A 21,956-nucleotide genomic window follows, 5' to 3' on the forward strand; every position below is an offset into this window, starting at 1 on the left:
GTATGTAATAAAATGGTCCTTTCGTTCGCATAAAAAGTGTAGCACTTTTATACACTCGATTTGATTTACACCAGTGTAGATCAGGTGTAAATCCAATCAGCAAACGAATACTAAAGTGTAGAAAAGTGCTACACTTTTTATGCAAACGAAAGGACCCAATATGTTCAATTAGATGATTAGGTATAGGTCGACAAAAAAATATTTCAAATAGAAAATTTTCCATGGAATTTAATGTCCATATAGATAATCTGTAACAAGTGTATTACGACATGCCACAATTGTTTACTCATACGAAATAATAGACATGATTTTGGTTTATGGTTCTTGTAACGGAAATGGAAATGAATCCAAATACCAACCGACGTCAACTAAATAAAGGAATTTTCGGAAAAGTGTTTCATTCCACTATGGTAGTAATCTGAAACAATTTTTAGATTTTCCAATACATTCTGCTCATATATTGAACTCTTAGCGATGAAGTCATTATCTTGGTGATACGGTAAGTTACACTTGAAGAGGTACAATTATTTTGATAAACGAGTAAATTAGGTTGTATGAGCATATTGAAGGATAAAAATGGTATAAATATGGCTAATGCGGAATGGTGTCTGTTTTCCGAATGTTTAATATTCCCAAAATTTTGAGAAGCATGCTCATACGTTCATGTCTTTTCTCCAAAGGAATTGAGAAACTAGCGGAAAAAATTCAGCAGTTTTAACGAACAAAAATTTTTTGCTACTTCGTTCGATGATCTGCACAGACTAGTTCAAAAAAACCTCTTCTCCAAGTAGCAAACTGTGAAAGCTTATCATTTCAGTATAACCTATCAACGCTATTAGCAAACATTGAATTCATTCGCGCTGGTATGATTGCCATGCAAATTGCACTAGACTTATTGCAACGTGAAATATATCCTTTGTTGTACATATCACCATGACAGACCAGACGAAGCAGCCGGATGTCTTAGAAAGTTTAATGTTTAGATTAGGTGAGTGAGTCTTTTGAAATAACATATATATCCATGAGTTTTTAATGATGGAAAGCTTTATTGACCTAAGGTGAGTATAGACTAATCCATAATTTATTATTAATTTTCCATAGAGTTGTACATAGTCTTTGTAAATGATTGGAAAATCGCAGTAGTGAGCTTTTAATTTTTCTTTGCTTTCCCTACTTAATGGTTCCGAACAAAAAATATCATAGTCCACAGCCATTCTAATTATTGTTTTCTCTATACTTATTCAAATTGCGTGTTTCTGAAATCGTGAATATTATTGAAAACTGAAGAATGAGAATATTTCGAAGCACACTGCTTTGTTATACCAATTCATAACCCTGTAGGTATTTTGAACATTAATCAGGATAAATCATATAATTTCAAGCATAAAAAGTTGTTATGTTGAGAATGTCAGCTATATTTCGAAAAGTTCTGAAATTTCCAATATTTGGTCTGAAAATTTGAATGACCATCATACAGATCCATATATGCATGGAATTTTCAGATATGTTGATTTGATGATTCTTGAGGAAATTTACTTCTTTCTGGGTAATATTATTTTTATAAGTAATGTTCATTTTCATCTGATCATTTATATCATTCCTCAAGCCAGTTTGCAATTGATCAATTATTATTTTCAAATGTTCAAGTCCGGATTTCTGCTTCTTGATTCTGACTTTAGTTCCATTGGGATAGATAGAAAACTGATGAAACTCCTTCTTTATCGGTTCTGGAATTCACCTTTGAATTTTCAAGAGGTTTATGGTCGGAAAGAACCATAAATTCACTTCCTGAAAGCTACTAGCTAATTCAATGCAAAATTGCTTCCCTGATATCTAAAACATTCTCAATTTATGCCACTGGGTTAATTGATCAATTTTTTTGGAATACTGCACCAACTCCTTCAATACTATCAACTGTTTGAATAATTATGGTAAAGTTTGGATTGTATATTGCTGGAATTGGAGAAATATTTTTTTATCTTTCTGAATGATTGTTCACAAACATCGATGTATTGTATTCTAGAATTTTCCCAAGTAAATGATTAAAAGGTTCGGGAGTTTAGATTGATTAGTATTATAATCTAAGCAGCAAATGGAGAGAGATACCTGAAATATTGCCTAATTTTGACTAGTGATAAGTTCGACATTACTTTGATGATGTTGGATTTTCACCCCTAGATGTAAGGGGTGTCCTTCGCCTATATGCCACTAGCGCAGGGTAATTTTTTTAAATCTCTTCTTGTTATACAGTTTTACAGTGTGTAAATGTAATGCAGCCAAAAATTTTAATCTTTAGGTAACTGGCGCAGGGTATTCTTTGTTTGAACCTCCTGTTGTTGTGAACATAAGGAGTTTTTCGGCTAGGAGTTTGGAATTATTGGGGTTCTTTATATTGGGTAAATTGTGAGAATAAAGTAAGTCAAGATGGGTGTGTTCTGTGATTGTGAGTTCATTACCTCGGTACGTTTTCGTCATTTTCTCGATACATTGCGTTGCTATATAGAAAAACCGATATCTTATGAAATTCTATTGTTCTCGAGAAATTTGCTTTTTTTCATATAACAATATAGCAGATATCGAGGAGGATACTTAGGCGGAGTTGAGAGCCTTTGGCGGAGCGTGACTTGAGGTTGATTGTGGTATATTTTCGGTCTAAAAATTTGTCCCTGAACTACACAAAGACTGTGTTTGTACCATTTTCTAATTCTGCTACATTCTGTCCTTCGTTCACATCACTTCAATTGGACAATCAGTTGTCGTGCGGGCTTGAGATTCGGTGAAGTATTTGGGTGTGATTGATTGTAGATAAACATCTGAGGTAGAATTTTCACCTAGATAGAACAATTAAGGAACTACGATGATTATAGCATTTACCTGTATATGTTCTTGTTATGAATAAATAAATAAATAAATAAATAGCGAAACTGCAAAGTTTTTGTGATACCGGACTACTGAAAACACTTTATATGGTACTGGTTCAGCCTCATCTATCATATGGTTTGCTTGCGTGTAGTGGTGTCGGTAAATCCTACTTATCCAAATTGGAAATTGTGCAATTGTGGATTTTGAAAATCATTTATAATAAGCCTTACATAGTAAGAAGTATCGCAGGCATAAGTAGTATACAGTATTGCTCACAGTACTTTAGGGAATATAAAATCTTAACAATATTCAGTTTATATACTTATGAGTTATACCTACAAAAGAAGAAAATATGAAAGAATGCTTCACATACGTTTGACCAAACAAGTATTAAGCACCTTATTTCACGGGACTTCGGGTTTATAATATGCTGCCTGAAGCAATTGAAATTCTTCTTTGCGAAGTTTAAAAAAATCTGCAGAATAATATCTCCTAAGGAAATGTCTCTACAATAATATGATCGAGTTCTTGTAATGTATGTTTTAGTTTTTGATTTTTTATCTGTTTTTCTTCCTCTGACTATTCCTTATACAACTATATGTAAGATTGTCTCTAAGGAAAATAAAGCAATACAATACAATACGCAACCAGCTTCTGAAGGATGTTTATGATCATTGTGACTGGAGTTACAGTTACCTCTACTCTATCATGGTCTAGTCATATCGCAAAAATGTGCAACAACAATTTTTGCCTTAAGGCGCGAAAATTTTTCTATTCGTTGTTCCGCTCTTTCAATAGCCTACAAATCTGCAAGTTACTGTAAGAAACTTTTGTCCGTCCTATATTGGAATTTGCCAGCCCAACTTGGTGGCTTTCACTCGACTCCCGTATAAACCGACCAGATTATGACCCTCGACACCTTATAAAACATTAGTTTACAGCTGAATCTTCAAATAATTGTGATAAGTCCTTGAAATTCGTTTTGTCCTTTTGGTTTCTAGTACGAACCTTAATTTAATTAATTAACAAGCAAATATTGTTCTCGGACCGCTGTTTCAGCTGTTTTAACACCAAAAAAATATTGATGTGAAAGAGGAGCCTTCTTCATACATAGTATTTCGTTCTCTGTAACTTGTTCTGAATCTTCTTTCATATTCGTACTTTCCATTCTGGTTTCTTATGTGCTCCACGTCTTTTCAATTTTTTTTAATTCTCCTTTTTTCTTTTTTGTATTAGTATAATCTTCTCTTTGTCTAAAGATGTGATATATTTAATCAAAATGAAAAAAATTTGGTGCTTAAAAATAGGACTTATTTCATTTTTCTTCACTTCATCTTGACCATATAAGGATCTATTTCAGCAATAATTTTTAATTTCTTCATTCTGAAAGTTTTGTATAGGTGATTTTTGGTGAAACGTTTTGTTTTGACCAGTTCTACTTTCTGTTTCATATACACCCTGTGTATGAGCTTTCGACTGGTTTGGGAATAGCTTAAGGTAGGAGCCGGCTTGTTTCAGACTATTAATAAAGTCGTCCCTACACCACATATCCCACTATTGCCACTCAAAATATATTCCGTCTTCCGTCAACCTGCTTAAATATTTCGCAATATTGACAAATCTGAGGATGAATTTTGTATAGCACAATAGCACGTGCACAATACTAAAATGCTACTCACTAAGTGCTTATCCTTCGGTATTGTACATCACAAACATATTGAGGTGTTTCATACTCAAAACTCACTAAGTATATTGTATCATATTCAATCAGAATTCTTGATCAAATTCTGCAACCTTTTCTGAACAATGTTTGCAAGATCACATTTTTTTTATTTCCTATATTTGGGTATCGTTTCCTTTGGAAATAAAGAATTATTAGTATTATTATTATATTCATATTAAATCAAAACTGAACAAACAATCTATAAGATCCGCGAAGAGTGTACTGATTTTTATGAACACTGATTGGATATGGAACATGCAATCGTTTCGTGCTATTTTTGGTCTGCATAATGAACACCAAATTATTTTGTTTCTTGAAATTTTGTATCTGCTCAACTTATCTTGCAGGGGATTTTGGACCATACCAAAAATGGCAATACCTTCTTCAGGTTTCATCAGCATTATTATCTGGGATCCAGATGTATTCATTGCTCACTGTAGCTGCAGTACCAGAACACAGGTTTGTCTGCAGAAATTCAAAGTATTAACTTATTGCTCTCCATTTTTAGTGGGGATAGTGGGGGACAGTTGGTTATTCTAAATGTTAATCATTCGTTTCCGAATATATTAAAATACTAGCTTGAAACCCGCGGCTTCTCCCTCGTAATATTTCTGTGTGGAACGCTAGTGAAGATATATTTGGATTTGAAATAATTCAAGAAAGATAATGAACAGAAAATCAATAAAGCTCACTATGAAAAATCAGATCGAAAAGTAATAACAATTAATAACACGGGTCAACACCAAATTTGACTTTGACTGCAAAGCATAAAATTTCGATAGTTTAGATCCTAATTAGACGAAAAAAAAATATATGGCATGAAAAAGTTTGTTTCTGTGTTTAGGAGACTGATTCAACGATAGCATTTACAAAAACTGCAAGCAACATGTGGAGCCCATGGCTTGTCTTGATTCCAAACAGGAAAGTCGAAATATGATTCATAGGCTCCAGAGAGAACGTGAGATTTCTTTAATTCGTATTTCACGTCACGAATTATAATAAATTGACCACATATAAAACAAAATGCATCAGCATCATATTTACACTTTCTTGACGATATTTGAAGTTTGTCTGGGCTAGTAAACAACACCTGATCATTGTTTATGACTCGAGTGCCCTCTAGCGGCACCTTGTAAACGTAAACACCCCACTCCCATCGGACGGTCTCTTTGAATTATCAAAAATTATAAAAAAATGAAGAATGACTGTTAATACTATAACTATCACAAAAGCAAACTTTATACCAAAAAAAGTTATTTTCTTTTCGTTTTCGTGCATAATAATCAATAAATGTTCAAAATCTGGTGTTATGATTTTGTAAAAAAAGAGTAAGTGGACTGTATGACAAGATAATTGAGTTGAAGATAGTATATAAACATTTATTGTATATCGTTCACAATCATAAAATTAATAAGTCACCTGCATGAAGCTAATACAGTAATAAAAAAATTAACAACATCTATAGACTCACAGAGACATTATTCAACTAAAAGCAGAGATAATCAAGTATAGTTCAAATGAGAAGTCACATGAGGACAGACTTAGACTTCGAGGAGTTCAATAAATTCAAAATTAACACAACGTTCACAGGGACAGAGCAATCAATGAAAATTGATTGCGAGAGCCTCTTATTTATTCTGTCAGAAAAACAGATGGAATTATGAATTTTAATGAGAAGACTGAACTGTAATAGTGAAACAGGCCAAGAGGTGAAACTGAATTGTCTAATCCTTGTCATCAATGAGAGATCAATACATTGTATGTGAGCTGACCAACAATTATAATTTAAATATGAGCTGAGCATGAATATTATAAGTCAGATGAGAAGAGCAAGAATAATTAATCTGAGAAGCGCTAGAATATTATAATTAATATGAGAAGGGCAAGAATATTATAATTAGATGAGAAGAGCAAGAATAATTGATCTGAAAAGAGCAAGAATATTATAATTAATATACAATGTTGGTCTTCAAGAGTGCAGAAATCTATCAATGAACACAACATTCACAGAGACGGACTGCTTACAAGTAATATCATCCATCAGAAAAATTGAAATACAATTAATAAATTATGAGAGGTACACATCCAGAGTACTAATGAGGTAATCCACTAATCGTTGGTTTCGAGAAGTGCAGAAGGCTGAAAACTAACATGTATATCGAGCATTATGAATGAATATAAGAATGAATCAATGAGAGTACAAATTACAATGAGTCGATCATACCAATTGAGTGGGCACGATTACCAGATCAGGCTTTCCAAGGTGGAGCCAAGGACGAGAGACTATCAACCAGTATCATGACTTACCATTGAGCACATTTGAGAAGTTTTCACTGTTTTCTGAAGGAAAGCTACTATATCCCGGGTCCAGCCTGAAGAACATTCAGGCTGAGGATTCATTAATCTGAAACTCGACAACAGTAATTGGTTAGATAGATGTATGTAAGAGGTGAACATCAGAGTTGTCTGGAAAAATGAAATACACTGATTCAAATGAAAGAAATGAGCATGAGAAGGCAATAAATCAGTATTCATTATCAATGAGAAAGACTTGAGAAAATTTAATTCTGGTGCTACATACCCATTTCCAGGTGAAAAAATCTAGCAAAAAAAGAGAATCATTAACATAAAGGAAAGGATGGGCCATTATCAACAACAGATAGGAAATATTCACATTTACCAAAAGTACACCTCTCAATAAGTTATGTCTCAATAGACATATTTTAGTGATGCTCACGAGACCAACGAGACGAGTCTTTACTGAAGTCTCGTCTCGATTCTCGTCTCGCGTCTTTTGCGAGTCTCGTAAAATTCTCGTAGTCTCATGGTTCATAACGTTTTGCGCAATATTTAAATCTAATTGTAATTATAATGCATACTCTAGTTAATCTACCGGGTAATTTTTTCTAATCATTTGCTTTTTGAAGTATAATTATAATAGTGATAATTCTTTCAGACAAAGGTTTTGAAATTTTCGGTTTCAATCAGCTTATTTCTGAAGTTAATGTTATAATTTCACGAAAAATTCCAGAATATGAAAATTGGGATTTCGATGTTCTTAGGTAGTTTGCTTCATTTGGTTTTTGTGCTGCCTAAGTCTAGAAGCCATGCCATTCTTACACAATTGTCATTCATTTTGCACATTTTTATCAATTTAGTCAACGTCAAAGCCAAATCAAAGCGAAAATATCTGTCGATTGATGTATAACATTTGGAACGCTTATTTTCTCCAAGTAGAATTTCCTAGTTTTTTCTTAAGTAATTGTTTGCATTTGAAAAATTATATTTTTATGTTCAAACTATAATAATAAATGGAAATTTTGAGACTATAAAAATTGTTCGAATTGTCCACCTTCGGCTTGAATGCAAGCTTCACATTGACGAACTAAATATGCCGTTACTCGGCGGATCAGATTTGGGTCGTTTCGTATTTGGTCCGCTGGATCTTGAATTCTATCAAGTAATTGTTGATGAGATTGGATTTCAACATGATAAACAAGCTGCTTCTTATGTCCCCATAAATAAAAATCTAAGGGATTTAGATCAGGCGAACGAAGTGGCCATGTATTGGTCCTTCTTGATCTATCCATTTATTCAGTCAACTGACTACTTGCCTCCCTCTATTTGGTAGTGCACCATCGTGCTGATACCACATATTATTTCGAACAATGTTGAGCTCTAAGTCATCAATGAATTCGAAAAGATTGTGGTCCAAAAATTTTTTATACAAATCTGCATTCAAACGATCATTTAAAACATGTACTGGCATCAAATCATTTTTGAAAATCCCACCCCAAACATTTACTCTGAAACGTTGCTGAAATTGTCTTTGTCTACTGCTATATGGATTCTGAAGTGCCCATACATGTTCATTATGTTTATTGTTGATACCATCCTTAGTGGAACAAGTGTCAAATGAATAATTAAAAAACCGATATTTTCTGTCCGCCTACTATGAAAACATGAAAAAAAAAATTTTCAAATACTTGTAACTCCTAAACGAAAACGAATCGGACCTACTTTCATAGGAAAAAAATGTTCAAAAGAAGCATAGCTACCTTCTGTCAAAGTTTGTCATAGAGCTTGTGGAACAACCAAATTAAAATTTTTGATCGAATTAGAAAGGTGAAAGATAAAAAATATTCTCCCCGCATATGTTTTCGATTATTCCAGCTTTTGACATTTCTTTTCGCCCTTTTTCTCTCCGGAAACTTTTCGAGGGGTTCCTAGATAATTTCGGATCATGCCAATTCGGTAGCCAAATTGTTATGAAAGTCGAGTTTGTATAGGAATATTTACCTATGAGTTTCATACACTTACTGCAGCTGATTGTTTCGCTAAAACAATATCAGAGATTTCCAAGTTGTCATCCACAACAACAATGGCATCTGATTAGCTCTAACAATCTTTGTATTCATCGGATGGCAATGATGCATTGCAGTTTTGAACAAAGGAAATCATTCATTGCGTTGATGGTAACATTAACTGGTGTTGCAGCTCAACTGAAAGAGTACATTAACACCGGATTTCATAAAGCTTGATCGGGGAATCAACGCTTGATTGTCCTCAATCGATAATTCAGTCATGATCATTCAGAATATCACTCTCGCATCAAATTATCATGTTCACACATCCATTCAATTATTCTCAATTGCTACTCCTTCAATATAGTCAGTAATGGAAAGATATCAGTGATTTTGTTTGAGTAAGTGACTGTCAAATCGTAGATTGGACAATTAAAGTTTTGTGAAACCCGCTGTTAGTCTGTTATCTAGCTTCCAAACTCAACATCTCACCAGAATTTAAAGTGAATAAAAAAGTGCAAGGCACAATTGTAATTCACTTTATGAGAAATATGTCTAATAATAACTAATCACTCAGGCTCACAAAAATTTATTGACTGATATAACCAAAATGCCAAACTTTGAGAATGTTGAATCAATTATTCCAGAGATCAATCAATTGAATGGCGTGTTGTTGATTCGTCAACTGTAAACAGCCAGTTAGTGACAATCACTTGTCCGTGGAAAACTCCAACATACATTTTTCGTTTAGTTATCTTGATTTTCCCTGTTTTCCATGCAGGCAACTTTTTCAAATTTTTCAGCGTAAGAACCTTCTACAAAGCACGATAGAGGTCATTTGCAAGTTGGAATGAAGCTACGTTATTGATTAACTCCTCATTCTACAAGAGTCTTTTATTTCATTGTCGAATAAACTGACATGAATTTCACGAATATGCAGTTTGGAAAAATTGAAAACCTGAAATTGTTTACATATACCTCTTGGTTTCCTATTCATCACTGGCATGTTTCTGAGGGACCAAAACGATAGAGTTCTTTGCTGGTAGAAACTGAAGAATAAAATTCCGATATAATTTGTGTACCTTTCTTTCAGATGTGAGATCCCAAACTTGGACGTGAACAAAACGATGGCTTTCCTAAACTATACTCACTTGGCCAAATATATACCACTGAAAACTGACGGTGCATTTGAGTCATGTTATATGATAGATCCAACAACAAGTCTAACCATTAAATGCCACTCTTGGGTGTATAATACCACATATCACCCTTCTTCGAGAGCAATAGAATGGAATTTCGTCTGTGATAGAAGATGGATGGGATCTGTTTCCCAGTCAATATTCATGTTTGGAATATTAATTGGCTGCATAATTCTCAATAATCTGGCAGATAGAATTGGAAGAAAACCCGTCTTCTGCTGGGCAGCGTCAATTTGCTTTGTATCAGGTGTTTGTGTAGCATTCACCACGCAATATTATCTGTTTTTATTCCTGAGATTTATTTTGGGCATGACATCTGTACCTGGAACCACGACAGGTGAGCAGTGGCGGTTCGTGGGTGTTTTGAATCCTAATCAGAAGATACCGACTCCGTATAATAGAAACACTGTTGAGAGGAAACAGATTTTGAGCCGCAGGACCGTTGTAGCTATTTTAAAGTACCTAATCATAGAATGTATATTATTTCACGAAGAGGAGAAGTAGTATTTTTCATGGCGAGCCTGTGTTTGTAATTGAGGACGAGCCACGAAAAGTCACTTCTGCCCCAAATGAAAAATGTCATTTTTTCTTCAAATATTCTGTAATTCATACTGATCTGGATATCAACCTTTGAATTTGTTCAATATCGAGGTTGTTATGATTTTGTCAAAAAAGAGTAGAGGTCAGACTTGGACAAGTTTAATTAATTCAAAATTAACACAGCGTTTATAGTGACAGAGCAATCCATGAAAATTGATTGTGCGAGAGCCTCTTAATTCCAGCAGAAAAACAGAAAGTTAGAATGATGAATTTTTATGAGAAGACCGAGTTGTAGCAGTGAATAGGCCAGAAGAGGTGAAACTACATTGTCTAAGTCTGATCAACAAGGAGAGATAAATACATTAAATGTGAGTTGACCAATAATTATGAAGTAAGTAGGAGCAGTGCATGAATCGTACAAGTTAAAATGTGAAAAGCAAAAATTAATTAATCTGAAAAGTGCTAGAATATTACAATGAAATGAGAAGATCACAATTAATTAATAAAATGAGAAGAACAATCATAATTAATCTGAGAAGGCAAGAATAGTATAATTAATATACATTACGATGGTCTTGAAGGGAGCTAAAATTTATCATTGAATACAACATTTACAGACACGGACTACTTACAAGCAAGCACGATAAGAACGTCCATCAGTAAAACAGAAGATACAATGATACAATTGATAAATGATGAGAAGTGCAAAACGAGAGTACTGAGATAACCACTAATCGTTGGTTTCGAGAGGTGCAGAAGGCTGAGAACTAACAAGTATATCGAGCAAGATGAATAAACGTGAGAATGTCATGAGAGTACAAGTTAAAATGATTAGATCATACCAATTGAGTGTGCACGATTACCAGAGCAGGCCTCCCAGGGTGGAGCCAGGGACGAGAACGTATCAACTTGTATCATGGTTTACCATTGATCGTTGAACCATAAGTGAGATGTTCACATCGTGTTCTGAAGGAAAACTACTAAATCCAGGGTCCACCCTGGAGAACATGAGGATTCATTCATCTGAAACTCGACAACAGTTAAAGTAATTGAGTAATTTAATCCTGGTTCTACATACCCATTTTCATGTAAGAAGATCTAGATAGGTCTGAAAATCTATGTAAATTATAAAGTACAATAAAGTACATAGTTCTGAGCAGACAAATGAATGATTTGACTCGATTTGACTTATTAATTGAGCAGTACTAGTAAGAATTATAAACCTGTTTGAAGATTCTGAAATAATTCACACGTGGGCACATTTCATTCAGAACATGAAAATGGTTAAATTAATAACTTTGAGGAGACTCAGTGTACATTACCTTTTGAGTAGAACAATTTAGCACGAGAATTGAATGAGAAAACTAAAAAGAGTTAAAAGAAGTTTTACAACAATCTAAGTGAGAACATTGAGAAGTCGATTCAATAAAGTGAACAGAGATAATCAATAAGAAAATGTGTAATATGTAATTTTCGCTTCTGAAAAGACACCGAGAGTGGGGCTGCTGCTTCGGTCAATTAGCGCACCGCAGAATCGGGGTACTATACGTGGCTACCGGAGCTGGTCAGGAGCGTCGACTAGAGAAAGGTCGGAGGGGGCTTCGCTCAATTAGATTTAGATTTATATTTATATATATAATTCGGTTTTAGAACGTCTTGCGACGTTGTCCGATGCCCAATTTCCACGTCCTTCGGTCACTGCATTGATCTTCTGTAAGGCTTCTCTCGCTCATAGCCCTCGATACACCCTCTTTCCATGTCTTTCTTGGTCTCCCCCTTTTCCTTCGTCCCATCGGTATCCACCCCATCACTCTCTTAGGTAGTCTTGTGTTCGGCATTCTCTGGACGTGCCCGTACCATATCAGCTGGTTTCTCTCAATTTCCGTTGTTAACGATCCTTCTATTCCCATTCGCAGTTTAACCTCTTCATTCCTAACTCTGTCTCTACGAGATATTCCTAAGGATCTTCTGAATACATCCATCTCCACCGCTTCAAGTTTCCTTCTGTTCCTCTCTGTTATTCGCCAAGTCTCGGCTCCATACAAAAGTCCGCTTTTGATGATTGTTTCATATATGTTGTATTTTCGTTGTTTACCTATTTTTTGAGACCAAAATATTCCATTGAGGCATCCTATCGTTTTTCTAGCCTGAGTTATTCTCTTCTTTATTTCGTTATCGTCTTTTCCTGTAGTATCGAAAATAACTCCTAGATAGGAATATTCGTCACATGCTTCAATTGCCTCGTCATTTTCTAGTTGGACATGCGAAAGGTTAGTTCCTATAGGAAGGTATTTCGTCTTCTGGATATTAATTTCTAAGCCCCATCGTTGGTACTCTTCTTGTAATTTTCTGACCATATACTCTATGTCATCTTTATCGTTGGCTATGATGACCTGATCATCTGCAAATTGCAGAGTATATAGGCATATCTCCCCAAGATCAATTCCCATGCCTTTGCACTTACGCTTCCATTGATTTAGGGCTTTGGCAATATAAATCTTGAATAAAGTAGGCGACACGCAACAACCCTGACGCAGTCCTTTATTGACAGCAAACTTCTCTGATAATTTATTCCCCACTTTTATTTGTGATGTTGTTCCATTGTACATGTTTTTTAAAGCTTCAATAAGTGTATGGTTTAAATTTGTTTCTTGCAATACTTTCCATAGTTTATTTATTGGAACGGTGTCATATGCTTTGTGTAGATCAATGAACATAAGGTGGGTTTCCTGATTCATTGCCGATTTCTTCTCTATTACTTGTTTTAGGCAAAATATGTTGTCATTACAGGATCTTCCAGCTCTAAAGCCTGATTGCTCTTCCTCCTCCAGCGCCTCATATTCGGTCTCAATGAGATCCCTAATAATTCTTCCATATAGGCGACACAGCGTGCTAGTTACGGCTATGCCCCTATAGTTTGCACAATCCAATTTATTTCCTTTTTTGTGAATAGATGTAATGTATGCGTTCTTCCATTCCTTGGGTATCTCAGCACCATTCAAATACTGATTTATACACCATGTAAGTGCTTCGAATAACTTCTCTGAACCGTTTTTTATAAGCTCTGCCGGTATTCCTTCCGGGCCAGGAGATCGTCCATTTTTTAACTTTTTAATGCATCTCTTTACGAATTCGTTCTCCACCACTATATGCTCTCCGTCAATGACTACCCCCGAGGGTGAGAGTCTGTTGTACTCATCTCTTTTTTCCGTAAGTAGGTTTTCATAGTGTTCCTTCCATTGTTTCAGTGTTATTGATTCGATATTTGTTCGTGTTCTTTCATTGGTTTTTAGTTGGTTTATAAATTTCCATGACTCTGAACATCTTCTTCCCCCGATACAGCTGTTGATTTCCTGGCATTTACGGTCCCACATCTCTCTTTTGGCTGTTGTTACTGCCCGTCTGGTTGTCCTCTTTATGCTCATATATTCGTCCCTATCTTCCTGTTTTTTGGAACTTAGCCATAATAAATAGGCTTTTTTTTTCTCTTTGATTATGTTTTCAACTTCTTCCGTCCACCAGAGCTTATTACTCTCTTTCGGCTTCTGTAGTCCAAGCGCTTCTTCAGCAGCTTTTTTGATGCTATCCACGATATTCCCATATACCTCCTCTACACCCTGCTCTCGGAGCTCATCTGTCAGTTTCTCGTCCAATCTATTCTGATACAGTGTTATCGTACTCTCATGTGTTAGGCTGTTCAAGTTATATTTCACACAAACAACCTTTTCTGCCTGCTCTTCGTTATCCCCCCTAGTATTTTTCAATGGCCCAAATGGAAAGAGAATTCTACTTTTCACCAAATAATGGTCTGAACCGCATGTAACGCCTGTGTAAACTCGTACATCATTTATCTGCAGGGCCGTACTCTGTTTTACTATAACATAGTCAATTATAGATCTTAAATTACGAGTTGTCTGCACCCATGTGTAGGTATGTATTTCTTTGTGTTTGTAGAATCCGTTCGTTATTTTCAGCCCATGACTCTCACAGAGTTCAATAAGTCTCTCTCCATTATCATTTCGACTTGTTTCCCCATAGGGTCCCACTACTTTATTATCTCTTTTCCGGCCAGTTTTTCCGTTTAGATCTCCCATAATTATTATCTCTCGATTGTTCCCGATTTTTGTTATTTCATCGTTCAATTTTTCAAAGAATTCATCCTTAACAGCATATAGTTCGTCATTGGATATGCCGTAGACTCCAAGCAAAGTACAAGGCCGATTTTTCAAGTTCATGTTAACCTTTATTATGTTCTCATCAACTGCTTCATAAGAGGTGATATTTCCTTGGTATCTTTTATGTATCAGAACCGAAACTCCCCGTTTTGCCCTTTGGTGCCTTTCAACTCCAGTATGTACATGAATATAATTCCCCGCTGTTTCCACTCCAACTCCCTTCTTTTTTGTCTCCGTCAAGACGACAATATCCACCCTCAGTCTAGTTACCTCCAGTATTACTTCCTCCATCTTGCCCGATATACCCTGCACGTTCCAGGTGCCCATATTCATTATCCTTTTCCGTAGCTTAAGTCGTTTACCGTGTATCCCATCCGAATTTCCGAGGCTTGTATTAGGCTTTTTAGTATATTAAGGTTTAACGGGTGACAGGTAACCAACCTGACGTCCCAACCCCCAACCTGGAGGACCAGAGAATTGTTTTTTCAAGGTTTCTGTCCTTTAGCTTTTATTTCATCCAAAAGCAGGATTGCCACTTCCACCGTATCCGCCGTTCTGAACTCCGTATTCTCCGCCTTCTTCGCTGTTGTGGTCTTCATCTGTACCCTAGACAAGGAGCCCTTACAGGGTGCTATCATCCGGGCCAGATGAACCCTGGTTTTTTAACGAGGTTGTTACTCCTCCCCCTCACCCTTTCTCAACCTGGCTTGGGACAGGCTTAGGCGGGTTTTAGATTTATATTTGCAATCGTTATAATTGAGTTATTTAGACAAGGTTGCAGTCTGCTGTTGTCATCTTAAATTTATTTTAATTTATCATTTCTCACCGGCGGACGGAAAAGTTGGCAGAGCAACATTTTTCCCTCCGGAGGAAAATGGAAATGACTTGTCATGAAAAGTGAAATTATTTTGAAATAACGTGAAGGAAAGTAACGCTAATGAATTTAACTTAAATGAGTATACTCCATTAAATTTTATTTTAGCACTGGGATGGCCATGGAAATTTGACAGATTCCACTCTGTATAGTAAGAAAAATGTGGGGTTATAACGCTTGTTAAAACATTTGTAACGTGGTTTCCTCGGAGAAAACTTATCTCGAGCGCCAGCTATTCTTTTCACTAGGAAGAATAGCAAACCTACCAAAGTAGCTTCTAGTCGGAGACAGAATTCGCTGTTATCTAGGGTGGTAGCGATAACGAAGTAGTCAAAATTAAATTATGTACCAGTTTATTCACACCTTCGGAAACTGATTATATAAACAACGGAAATATGTGTAGGTATGAAATATGAGCGAATCGATCAGCAAACATACATTCTGGAAATTCGACCCGATCACGAGCACTTTATAAAGTTTATACCTGGTACAGTGAAAAAATCAAAGGTTGTTCAATAAAATGCGCCAACCAGAACTGACGAAATGGATACTAAGGATGACCTCGCGAAGTGAAATGACGCTATACGGTATCGGGATGTAATTAATTGTATTTCTCCAGAAACGAAAGAAACACAACCAGGGCGGATCTACTCGAGACTTTTATTCACTACCCCAAGGGCTACGCTCCATGACTGATAGCGAAGAAAAGGTCTATTTTGAGCGCAACTACGGGATTTCACTGACGACGAGCGGTATCTCTTATTCTCTACCCCAAGGGCTTACGCTCCATGACTGATAGAAAAGAATAGATTTCTATTTCAACACTTATGACACGGGAACGCGAACAGGGGGGTTGACGGGACTTCCTCTTCACTACCCCTCGGGCTTACGCACCATGAGTGATAGCGAAGGAAAAGTCAGACTCGCGAAACAGGGTAAAATATGGCAAAATATAACAGAAAGCGATACAGTACAGCAGTGTCAAAGAAATATCCGGTGTAGGTCTAATAAAGAAACTGAACGGGGACCTACCTCCTTTATTTCAAGGCACTCGCGGAAAACGAAAAATAAAAATTAATTGCCAAAAGTACTTACCCTCGCAACACAAAATTTACTCTTAATTCGTTGAACGGCTCGTCGTAAACACAGGTAATCAAAGAAGAATCGCAGAGAGAAGAGAAAAGAGACCGTCGCGGGGGAATATCTGCTTTTATAGGCAAATCCCCCACACGTTAAAAATCTGAAAATTCCAGAATGCGACAAGAGTAAAAAACGTAGTCAGCTCCGGTTTATCGCATATCAACATCAGAAAAACGTCGAAATCTTCAACGGCATGCAAGAAAAACAACGTTAAACACAGATAGACGGTTTTTTACATTTACTCTGCTTATCGGAATGAATGCATTGAAGATTTGAGAATTAAATATTTTTGAAGGCGGAAATGTGAAATGAAAGGAATGCACTGAAATGAATTCTAATTTTCTCAGAAAATTCGGATTCATTACACATTTTTGGGTCTTAATTCAGCGCTATGTTGTCCGTTCTACGTAAAAGTAATTATATATTTTATCACAATGTCGAATCACTTCGGAAAATATCAAGTCGAAAAATAAATATGTGACGAACATAATTGACGTTTATACAAACTGATTAACGGCATACCAAATCTAGTTATTTGCATGGAAAATACAAGTGATCAGTATTTAATAGTTATTTTCCTATCAAGTGCGGAAAGTGATACTTGCCCACACGAAACTGCCGTTGCCCGAACGATGCGAAGCAGAGTTCGGGTAAGCAGTTGAGTGCGGGCAAGACACTTTCCGCAAGAGTTAGGAACAATATTTTTTCTACAAGCGCTTGAAATATATAAATGTATCCATTTTACGAAACAGATCATATCTCATTTGATTAATTCATATATAATGACAGACGTTATTCTGCATGTCGTTACTAAGGGTTTCTCATCGTTGACGTTCTGTCCATAGAAAGATGATAGAATTTAATTTACTCTATAATATTTGCGTGCGGGAAAAACCCCTGCTAATCCATTCCCGCACGCAAATGCGTGCGGGAAAGAAATAGCAGGCGTTTTTCCCGCACTCTTTGGGAAAGTGACTCTTTGCAACTTGGAATGCGTGCGGGAAAAAGGTTGAACGCGCACGCTTGTAGAAAAATATATTTATTTTTGTTATTCAATTATTCACACATATGCGTAGCTTGAGGAGAGTTAATGTTAATTAGGTATTGGCTAAAAGTTGATGACGTTACATCAGTTGTATAATTTGAAAAAATCAACCCAAAGATGAAATGCATCTGATGCAGTGGTAGGGAATGGGTATCTCACGAAGGAATTAACGGTTAATTACAACAATGTTTAATTCCTCAACAAAAATCATCTTGCATCAATGGAAGTCAAAATAATTGAAAAAAGTTTCAAGGCAAGAGAAACCTTTAACACCTTTAAACAAAAATTCCATATGAATCAACAATTAACAGGACAACTGGCTCGTATTTATGGCTGTTTATTTTTAATACTTCGATATAATAATAATAATTATATATTTATTGACCCCTTAAGACATATACAATGTATAGGACAAGTCGAATGAAAAACAGAATAATTAATTTTCTGGAAGTCATTCTACGATGACATTCATCGAAAGTCCTGTTGTTAGAAATTTTTCGCATTCGTTCACCTTTAAATAAAATTCTCAAATGCCAACACATTTTCGGTCTCCTAATAGAAAGAATTAAATTCTTTGTCATCTTTTTAATTCACTATCTTTCTGATTTGTGAAAACAAACATTCAGCTAAAATTTTAGTAGTTTAGATTCACATGAAACATTATATAAATTCACTTATCTACATTGAATATATATTCGCTACCGTCTGATATGCATATTGTAGGTGGATATTAGAATACCAGGGCTAGGTACCTACTATTTGAATGAGCGGTCCTGAATTCTAAAGAGCACTTCCACAAACCCTGTCATCTCTTTTGTTCAATCACTTTCGGCATTTTTGTAATATTAATTGCTTCAACTAACATAATGGCGACTTTCTCTCATATCTTAAGTTTGAAACCCTTAATTGAGGAGTGTGATAGAATAATTCGAAGCCAACTACGATGTTGCGATAATTTATAAAGACCCCAGAAATTTTATGCATGAATTACTTTGATATTTTTTCAGGTTTCGTATTGACAATGGAATTAGTTGGTCCGAACAAACGCGCTGCAGTTGGTGTGGGATATCAAGCAGTTTTTGCTTGTGGGATAATATTGGTTGCATTCTGGGGATATATAATAAAAGACAGGCAATTTCTGCAGATTAGCTACGGCATGCACGCATTACCTTTGATTTTACATTGGTGGCTCTTGGACGAATCACCAAGATGGCTCTGGGTTAAAGGACGCTATCAGGAAAGCCTAGAAATCATAGAAAAAGCATTGAAGTTCAATGGAAGTACAAAAAAATTGAAAATAGACAAAATAATTCCTAGGAGTGAATCGGAAACTAAAAGAAAAGATGCCAGTTTGTTGGATTTATTCAAAATGCCGATAATGAGGAAAAGGATACTCATTGTTGGTTTTTGTTGGTTCAGTAATTCTTTAGTGTATTATGGTTTATCTCTTGGTAACGAGAGCATGAAAGGAAATCCATTCATGGTTATCTTCCTGATGGGAGCTTTAGAACTTCCAGGATATGTCGTAGTTATATTCTTCCTGAGTAAACTGGGAAGAAGATTTTTGATTGCTTTCAATATGATCATAAGTGGATTTTGTTGTGTATTATCGGTCAGTTTGACAATGGGTAGTATTGCTTCGAATGTCTTCGTATATTCGGGAAAATGTCTCATAGCTTGTTCCTATTCCGTGATATACATTCACTCGGCTGAACTATTTCCTACCATGACAAGAAACTCCGCTGTTGGTTTCGCAAGTATGTGTGCCAGAATTTCAGGAACCATAACCCCTATCATCCTCCTACTAGATTCTTTTGATCCTAAAGTACCATGCATGATTTTCGGGGTGATAACGATTTTTTCCGGTTACTTGACTTTATACCTACCAGAGACACTTGGAACAATCATGCCGTCAACAATAGAAGAAGGCGAAAAATTTGGAAATGGTGATACATGCTTCACTAACTGCCTGAGCCAGACCCGTGAAAGCAAGAAGAAATCTAGTCCTATTGTAATTGAACAACTTGAACCTCTCAATATTACATAATATTTATGGTGATCATTTTTTTCAACGTAATATTTCCTTTTTGTACTCACAATTACCACTGCATGTTTCATCTAGAAATGATGTTACTGCGGTTGTACTTTTTCTATTGAAATAAAATAAATAAATTCTTTTATTTTATTTTATTTTCCTTTCGAAGACATTCTTGGTGGAAAGACTTAGATACACATAGATGGCAAAATTCGAGACCATTTCATGTTATTTGATCATTATCGAGCTGGTCAGTAACCAGCACCACTGTTATCCCATTTACCTGGAAAAAAGGAAACTTCAAACTATGAGATCCTTCTCTCTAAATGGACATGGGAATAACCCAAGATAGTATGCATCTGTGGAACAACCATACATTGAGGTCTACTGTTAGCAAAGTAACAAAGGACTTGATGGCGTGCAGAAATTTGTCTGGTAGGACTTGGGGATGGAAACCAAAAATACTGCGATGGATTTACGTCATGATTGTGAGACATTAACTTATGGAGCAATATATCTGGTACCAAGTCAAAAGGAGTACGAGGAGAGCCTTCGACGGAATACAAAGGGCTAGTCATTGTTTGTGCCAGTGCAGCTATATGAGAACGTGCCCAACTAAGGGCATTGGAGATCATTACGGATCTCACATTTCTTCATTTTATGATAGATAGATAGATTAGCCCATGAGGCCATACTGAGACTATTCAGGAAAGGTAAAGGTACTGGCAGTAAAACATTTAGGAATGAGAAATCTTGGTTATTTCTGTCCAAATATATCTCACCAGGAACTTTCAAACACGATTATATGTAGAAAAGAAGACTGAAGAAGAAAAGAAAGGCAGCCCTAAATCCCAGCTTCCAAAAAGAATACAATCAATTAAATGGTATGCAGGTTGTTCTCAAAACACTACGGGGACTCACTAACGTTATGTCTTTCAGACATAATGCTTACGATCGAAAGATGTTCTGAAATTCATCTAGAAAGAACCAGAAATAAGATATAGCGATAGATTCTGACATTCAGGCTGCGATTAAGACATTGAGCTATCATATCATCGATTCTAAGAGGCTATGGGAGTGCTGAAGATGAACTAAACGAAAATGGCTCTTGCCTAATTCGTTATTATAACTTAGGATTCTTATAACAAGGTTTCTTTATATCCTGGATTCCTGGTCATCGGGAATCAGAGGAAATGAAGGGGCTACTACACACTCGCCAGGATTTGTTTATGATTTCGTTTGAAATATGACGATAATTATTGAAAATGTTGGAAGGAGTCCATTTCTGTCCGTCTATTATGGAAGACGCTGAGAAAACTATTAGACAAGTTATATAACCCCTGTTTTCAAGAGCGGAGATAGATGCATTATAGAAAACTACAGGCCAATATGTAAATCAAACTATTTGCCAAAGACCCTGGATACATGGCAAATATAGAACAAAGTTACAAATATGTTACGTGGAAATCATGGAGCAGAAACATGATAGTCACAAAATGTGGATATAATTTGCATACAGAACAGGCACATCCCAAATATCGTATTAGACACGTAATGGTTACAGAATAATAATACATAACACAGTTTCTTATTAGATCTCCCAAGAAAACATTGTAACATATCTGTTGATATGTTACTGGTCACCTTGGTAGGCGCATAACCTTGGTAAAGCAAAATGTACCTACAGAAAATAGTTTCAGAATTAGAATCAGAATCTTAATTATTTCCTCAATAAATTTCAGAATGTGTCTAAAACATTGATCGCCTATTCTTAATGAGCTATACACAAATAGAACTAAAAACGAAATACAAAATATAACAAAAAATAAATATAAACAAACACGCAAAACAGTAAGTAATAAAGCCCGTTCGACTAGAGAAGGTGAAAACCCGAAGTATAAAGCCGGCCACAGACACAGAGAGAAGACGGCGTGCAACATGCAACATACAAAGAATGACAACCATCAACTTTCGCACTTATTGCCCACACACATGAGAGAAAAGAACGCGGAATAATGCGAGAATTCGTCAGTTCCAAAATGTCATCAGTAGGAGATGA

The 21,956-nt window shown here is 35.8% G+C and overlaps 2 protein-coding genes across 3 annotated transcripts; one reads left to right on the forward strand and one right to left on the reverse strand.

Annotated features, from left to right (window-relative positions):
* The first annotated feature begins 917 nt into the window (after positions 1–917).
* Positions 918–19,999, forward strand: LOC123319375 (organic cation transporter protein-like). Of its 2 annotated transcripts, XM_044906293.1 has the most exons (4): positions 918–988; positions 4,933–5,044; positions 9,983–10,425; positions 18,870–19,999. In XM_044906293.1, the coding sequence occupies exons 1-4, from the start codon at positions 934–936 to the stop codon at positions 19,907–19,909; spliced, it is 1,650 nt and encodes a 549-aa protein (XP_044762228.1). In that variant the 5' UTR covers positions 918–933; the 3' UTR covers positions 19,910–19,999. The 2 variants fall into 2 exon arrangements, with proteins under 2 accessions (XP_044762228.1, XP_044762229.1); XM_044906294.1 differs by lacking the exon at positions 4,933–5,044 and having other exon boundaries at positions 932–988.
* On the reverse strand, positions 13,768–15,527 carry LOC123319376 (craniofacial development protein 2-like). Its single transcript, XM_044906295.1, has 2 exons — positions 13,965–15,527; positions 13,768–13,915 (listed from the first exon to the last, which is right to left on the reverse strand). Exons 1-2 carry the CDS (start codon positions 15,134–15,136, stop codon positions 13,879–13,881), a joined length of 1,209 nt encoding a protein of 402 aa, XP_044762230.1. The 5' UTR covers positions 15,137–15,527; the 3' UTR covers positions 13,768–13,878.
* Positions 20,000–21,956: the final 1,957 nt, after the last annotated feature.

The sequence above is a fragment of the Coccinella septempunctata genome, chromosome 8 (genome assembly GCF_907165205.1).
Source record: "Coccinella septempunctata chromosome 8, icCocSept1.1, whole genome shotgun sequence".
Classification (NCBI taxonomy): Eukaryota; Metazoa; Arthropoda; class Insecta; order Coleoptera; family Coccinellidae; genus Coccinella; species Coccinella septempunctata.

Excerpts from the sequence above, each read along its gene's own strand:
- LOC123319375 (XM_044906293.1), top strand. The coding sequence starts at position 934 with ATGACAGACCAGACGAAGCAGCCGGATGTCTTAGAAAGTTTAATGTTT. Across the intron at positions 5,045-9,982 it reads GCTGCAGTACCAGAACACAG|ATGTGAGATCCCAAACTTGG; the intron begins GTTTGTCTGCAG and ends CCTTTCTTTCAG. Across the intron at positions 10,426-18,869 it reads TGTACCTGGAACCACGACAG|GTTTCGTATTGACAATGGAA; the intron begins GTGAGCAGTGGC and ends ATATTTTTTCAG.
- LOC123319376 (XM_044906295.1), bottom strand. The coding sequence starts at position 15,136 with ATGAATATGGGCACCTGGAACGTGCAGGGTATATCGGGCAAGATGGAG. Across the intron at positions 13,916-13,964 it reads CAGGAAATCAACAGCTGTAT|ACCAATGAAAGAACACGAAC; the intron begins CGGGGGAAGAAG and ends AACCAACTAAAA.